This window comes from Salmo salar, chromosome 04, assembly GCF_965601325.2.
Source record: "Salmo salar chromosome 04, fSalSal1, whole genome shotgun sequence".
Lineage (NCBI taxonomy): Eukaryota > Metazoa > Chordata > Actinopteri > Salmoniformes > Salmonidae > Salmo > Salmo salar.
This window is the reverse complement of record NC_138294.1, coordinates 25,766,607-25,772,956: the sequence shown is the minus strand read 5'-3', so window position 1 is coordinate 25,772,956 and position 6,350 is coordinate 25,766,607. Positions and strand designations below refer to the sequence as shown.

Genomic DNA, 6,350 nt, shown 5'->3' with positions numbered 1-6,350 from the left:
AGCCTTTTCAACCTCAGGAGGTTAAAGAAATTTGGCTTGTCACCTAAAACCCTCACACATTTTTACAGATGCACAATTGAAAGCATCCTGTCGGGCTGTATCACCGCCTGGTATGGCAACTGCACTGCCCACAACCGCAAGGCTCTCCAGAGGGTGGTGCGGTCTGCCCAACGCATTACCGGGGGCAAACTACCCGCCCTCTAGGACACCTACAGCACCCAATGTCACAGGAAGGCCAAAAAGATCATGAAGGACATCAACCACCTGAGCCACTGCCTGTTCACCCCCCTATCATCCAGGAGGCAAGATCAGTACAGGTGCATCAAAGCTGGGACCGAAAGACTGAAAAATTGCCATCACTAGCTGGCTTCCACCCAGTTACACAACACTGCACCTTAGATGCTGCTGCCCTATATACATAGATTTGGAATCACTGGAAACTTTGTTTACATACTGCTTTACTCATCTCATATGTATATACTGTATTATAGTCAATGCCACTCCGACATTGCTCGATCTAATATTTATTTCTTAATTCCATTCTTTTACTTATGTGTATTGTTGTGAATTGTTTTTAGATACTACTGCACTGTTGGAACTAGGAACATAAGTATTTAGCTACACCCGCAATAACATCAGCTAAATATGTGTATGTGACCAATACAATTTGAAGTTAAGGTTGGTAGAAAATTCTCTGTGCTACACCAAACAGTACCTAAAATGTAACTCCCAGTAATGGATACCAAAAATCTTTGGTTCAATCACATTATCTGGTGTAACAATCTTCCAGTCAACCTTCTACAGCAGTCTGCGACCCCCCCCCCCCACAAGTCTTCCAAAGAAGTTTGCACTGAAGTTTCTACTTCCAATCATCCACTCTGCTCCGCTAGCAGTCGGTGCTTCCGGTTCTCGTTGCATGAGCGGTACAATTCTTCCAAAAATCACTATTGCGGCATTGCCTTATCAGTTGAATACTACAATCAAGGAATAGGCACGTATAACGCCTCATACTTAATGGTTGGCATCATAGCTCAAAGGATGTGGTTAAATGAAAAGGGTATGCATGCTGTTCTTTTCAAATACGCCATTGCTTATTACGTTACACATCAAATCTCCTATTCATTATCCCCATCTTTCAAGCTCAGAGCAGATTTGTTTATAAAGAACAGTGTGTTAGCAAGAACACAGTAGAAAATAACAGAATGACTTTATTCCATCTACATCACCTCAGTAAGGTAAATATTCAACTATCCTTGTTCTAGCCTAGGTTTACTCGCTCTCTAAAAACAGTTGACACAAGCCTGTTTCAAATGACAAGTTAACAAAGGGTTAATGAGGGGTACTCTTACCCAAAGACACTTCACATAACTATAATACGTCACCTAAATAATGGCTCCCTGACATCCCCTGTGTACATCACTGGCCACACTGCTACGATTTTTCCCCATTGTGGATACTCCTATGTCTGATAAGGTTAGTCAGGAAGGAGAAGCTCTTGTAACATAGTTTGCACTTGAAGGGCTTCTCCTTGGTGTGAACGGTCTGGTGCATCTTCACATAGCTCGCTTTAGCAAAGCGCCTCCCACACGTTGGGCAGGTGTACGGCTTGTCGGCGTCAGTCCTAATGCTCGGCCTCCCAATGACACCAGAGGAGGTAGAAGCAGGAGCCAGCCTCAGGTGGTTAGTCTTTGAGCTCCCTCCTTGACCTCTAGCCATTGTTTGGGTGTTGTTGGGATTTTGTGCTGTGTTAGAGGCTAGGTAGCGCTTGTGCTGAACACCCATCCTGACTCTGTCTGTATTGCTAGGGTAACCATGGGGTAAATGAGGAAGGCTAGACCCAGGCCCAGACCTTTTATGAACCCATTCACCAGGCATTAGATGAGATCCTGATGGAGAGGAAAGACTTCCTGTTAGACTACCACCAGGGGGGTCTCCCACCACTCTCTGTGAAGGCTGCAGCCCAGGGTGACCTGCTCTGTTTATCATGGACACTGTGGTGTTTGTATCATAGGAACAGGAGGGTCCATCTCTATCAGCCCCAGGCCCTGCTTCATCCCTGCACTGAGACTGTGAAGAGAAGGGTCTGGGCTGCAGACTGGATCCCTGACTAGAGCCTCTGTCTCTCTGATGACCACCAGGACTGAGGTTGTTCAGTCCACCTGTCCACTGGTTGTGTTCTGTGTGGTGGTGGAGTCTCTGTCCCTTGTAGTTGGGTCCTGGTTCCGACTCGGGAAGGAAGAGCGAAGGCTCCTGATCCAGTGTCCTGATCCGGGGCCAGGGTTTGTGACTAGCCACCTCAGAGGCCCAGTCTCTCCCACCAGCAACACCAGATGTCAGCAGGCTGTCATGGACAGCAGACTGTAAACACAAATTGAGCAGAAAAGCATAAAGGTTTATATAAGAACCCATTTGCTCTACACACAGAAACATGACATTATAAAATGGTAACCACAGTTCAGCCCTAGCCTGACGACTCACACTAAACCTTCCGCTGCTCTGTCGTTCGCAACATTCTTTCGTCTGAGACTGTCTCTCCCGCCGCATACAGACACCGCCCCGTACCCGCAGACCAAATATACGTCTAGCCCAGGGCTCAGTCAGTCTGTTGTCATGCAGAGTAAGTTCAGATGTTGTTTTGTGTTCGACTATCTGTTTCTGGTTGTTTTTAACAGTGTTGTTCCGCAGCCCCGAGTTAAGGACGCTGTCCCATCCACTGACCTCCACTTTGTCGCCTCTGGTCCTGGCCTGCTCAGTGATGTTGTCCCGTAAGCCCTTGGCTCCACCGGTCTGGGTCTGGGGATTCAAGATGGCCGTCCAGTCTCCTCTGTTAGCCTCCAGCCAATCACCTGCAGGAAGAGGTTACAAAAATGGCAGCGAACTCTACATATGGAGTTTTATTTGGTAAATTACCTGGTCAGGTTCATACATGATAATGTGTGTTTTTGTATGTAACCATAAGTTGCATTGATTTCATTTAATTAATCCATTTAAAAAAATGCATAGCTGCGAGCAGCAATGACAAAGTGTAGAATGGCAGGAAACTAGCTTTAAAACTGTATAATGTTCTCTCCACCCCATGGCAAAATGTGTAGCGTTGTATCTTGGAAAGGCTACACATTCAGATTCACATGGAATTGTTGTGCAATTTAAAATGTTTAAATATGAAAGTATTTGAGAAAAGATTAAATGTAATTTTAGTGAGGCGTGAGGACTGGTGTCCATACATTTAAAAGGGCTCATTTCAACGTGAAGGAGGTGACGATCACCACGCTGGAAAGGATGAATTTCGACTAGACCAGCCAGAATACCACACGAGCTGAGTATGGCAACTTGGTATGAACTTTGAACTCTTATTCACTAAAGACGTACGTGGCCTAGGGAAGGACAGACAATCCTATGAGAAGACAGAGTACTTCAACGTATCCGCTCTACAACACTACGACCAGAAAGATTCTACAAGGGCGATCTCTTCTGGGCAAACCAGTCTTCCATCTTCGACCCATCTATCGAAGCGCAGCTCAGTGTAAATGAATTCAGCAAAAAAAAGAAACGTCAACTGTCAACTGCGTTTATTTTCAGCAAACTTAACATGTGTAAATGTTTGTATGAACAGAAGATTCAACAACAGACAAACTGAGCAAGTTCCACAGACATGTGACTAACAGAAATGGAATAATGTGTCCCAGAACAAAAAAAGGGGGGGGGGGGTCAAAATCAAAAGTAACAGTCAGTATCTGGTGTGGCCACCAGCTGCATTAAGTATTGCAGTGCATCTCCTCCTCATGGACTGCACCAGATTTGCCAGTTCTTGCTGTGAGATGTTACCCCACTCTTCCACCAAGGCACCTACAAGTTCCCGGACATTTCTGGGGGGAATGGCCCTGGCCCTAGCCCTCACCCTCGATCGAACAGGTCCCAGACGTTCTCAATGGGATTGAGATCCGGGTTCTTCGCTGGCCATGGCAGAACACTGACATTCCTGTCTTGCAGGAAATCACGCACAGAACGAGCAGTATGGCTGGTGGCATTGTCATGCTGGAGGGTCATGTCAGGATGAGCCTGCAGGAAGGGTACCACATGAGGGAAGAGGATGTCTTCCCTGTAACACACAGCGTTGAGATTGTCTACAATGACGGACCCTCCACCTCCAAATCGATCCCGCCCCGGTGTGACGCTCATTCCTTAGACGATAAACGCGCATCCGGCGCTCCGGTACCGCTTGCTGTGCGCTAGCAGAGAGAACAGTCTACGACTTGGGCGACTGGTGTTTTTGACAATTTTTTGGGCCTTCCTCTTGACACTGCCTAGTATATAGGTCCTGGATGGCAGGAAGCTTGGCCCCAGTGATGTATTGGGCCGTACGCACTACCCTCTGTAGTGCTTACGGTCGAATGACGAGCAGTTGCCATACCAGGCAGGGATGCAACCGGTCAGGATGCTCTTGATGGTGCAGCTATAGAACTTTTTGAGGATCTGAGGACCCATGCCAAATCTTTTCAGTCTCCTGAGGCGGAAAAAGGTGTTGTCGTGCTCTCTTCACTACTGTCTTGGTGTGTTTGGACCACGATAGTTTGTTGGTGATGTGGACACCAAGGAACTTAACTCTCGACCCGCTCCACTACAGCCCCGTTGATGTTAACCTCCCTGGGCTAGGTGGGACGAAATCGTCCCACCTACTCAACAGCCTGTGGAATCCCGTGGCGCGTTATTCAAATACCTTAGAAATGCTATTACTTCAATTTCTCCAACATATGACTATTTTACACCATTTTAAAGACAAGACTCTCGTTAATGGGGGCCTGTTTGGCCCTCCTTTTCCTGTAGTCCACGATCATTTACATTTACGTCATTTAGCAGACGCTCTTATCCAGAGCGACTTACAAATTGGTGCATTCACATTATGATATCTATCATCTCCTTTGTCTTGCTGACATTGAGGGAAAGGTTGTTGTCCTGGCACCACGCTGCCAGTTCTCTGACCCATCTCGTCGTTGATCAGGCCTACCACTGTTGTGTCGTCAGCAAACTTAATGATGGTGTTGGAGTCGTGCTTGGCCACACAATCGTGGGTGAACAGGGAGTACAGGAAGGAACTAAGCACGCACCCCTGAGGGGCCCCCGTGTTGAGGATCAGCGTGGCGGATGTGTTGTTACCTACCCTTACCACCTGAGGGCGGCCCGTCAGGAAGTCCAGGATCCAGTTGCAGATGCTTAGTGATGAGCTTTGATGGCACTATGGTGTTGAACGCTGAGCTGTAGTCAATGAACAGCATTCTCACAGGTGTTCCTTTTGTCCAGGTGGGAAAGGGCAGTGTGGAGCGTGACTGAGACTGCGTCATCTGTGGCTCTGTTGGAGCAGTATGCCAATTGGAGTGGGTCTAGAGTTTCCGGGAAGATGGTGTTAATGTGAGCCATGACCAGCCTTTTCAAAGCACTTCGTGGTTACCGACGTGATTGCTATTGGGCGGGAGTCATTTAACCTGCTAGGGGGCAGTATTGACACGGCTGGATAAAAAACGTACTCGATTTAATCTGGTTACTACTCCTGCCCAGTAACTAGAATATGCATATAATTATTGGCTTTGGATAGAAAACACTCCAACGTTTCTAAAACTGTTTGAATGGTGTCTGTGAGTATAACAGAACTCAAATGGCAGGTCAAAACCTGAGAAGATTCTGTACAGGAAGTACCCTGTCTGACCATTTCTTGGCCTTCTTTGCCATCTCTATCCAAAACAAATGATCTCTGCTGTTACGTGACACTTCCTACGGCTCACATGGTCTCTCAGAAGGCGGCAAAAAGCTGAATCGTGGCTTTGCAGGCTCTGGCTGAAAAAAAAAGTAGCGCGTTTGGGTAGTGGCTGGTTATAGTACTGTGAGACTCAGGCGCGTGCCCGCGTCGACCGAATGCTTTGTTTTCTTTCCTCTGTTTACCTAAACGGAGATTCCCGGTCTGAATATTATCGCTTTTTTACGAGAAAAATGGCATAAAAATGGATTTTAAACAGCGGTTGACATGCTTCGAAGTACGGTAATGGAATATTTAGAATTTTTTTGTCACGAATTGCGCCATGCTCGTGACCCTGATTTACCATTTCGGATAGTGTCTGGAACGCACTAACAAAACGCCGCTATTTGGATATAACGATGGATTATTTTGGACCAAACCAACATTTGTTATTGAAGTAGCAGTCCTGGGAGTGCATTCTGACGAAGACAACAAAGGTAATCAAACTTTTGTAATAGTAAATCTGACTTTGGTCAGGGCTAAACTTGGTGGGTGTCTAAATGGCTAGCCGTGATGGCTGGGCTATCTACTGAGAATATTGCAAAATGTGCTTTCACCGAAA

The 6,350-nt window shown here is 46.6% G+C and overlaps 1 protein-coding gene across 1 annotated transcript in view; it reads right to left on the bottom strand.

Moving 5' to 3' along the window:
• Nucleotides 1-1,188: 1,188 nt before the first annotated feature.
• The window catches only part of LOC106602512 (uncharacterized), a 22,273-nt gene continuing 17,111 nt past the window's right edge, over nt 1,189-6,350 (bottom strand). The window contains exons 6-7 of the mRNA XM_014195187.3: nt 2,719-2,846; nt 1,189-2,358 (exon numbers count right to left, since the gene is read on the bottom strand). Coding sequence (XP_014050662.3) covers nt 1,432-2,358; nt 2,719-2,846 — 1,055 coding nt within the window. The 3' untranslated portion in view covers nt 1,189-1,431. The remainder of the gene's footprint in view (nt 2,359-2,718; nt 2,847-6,350) is intronic.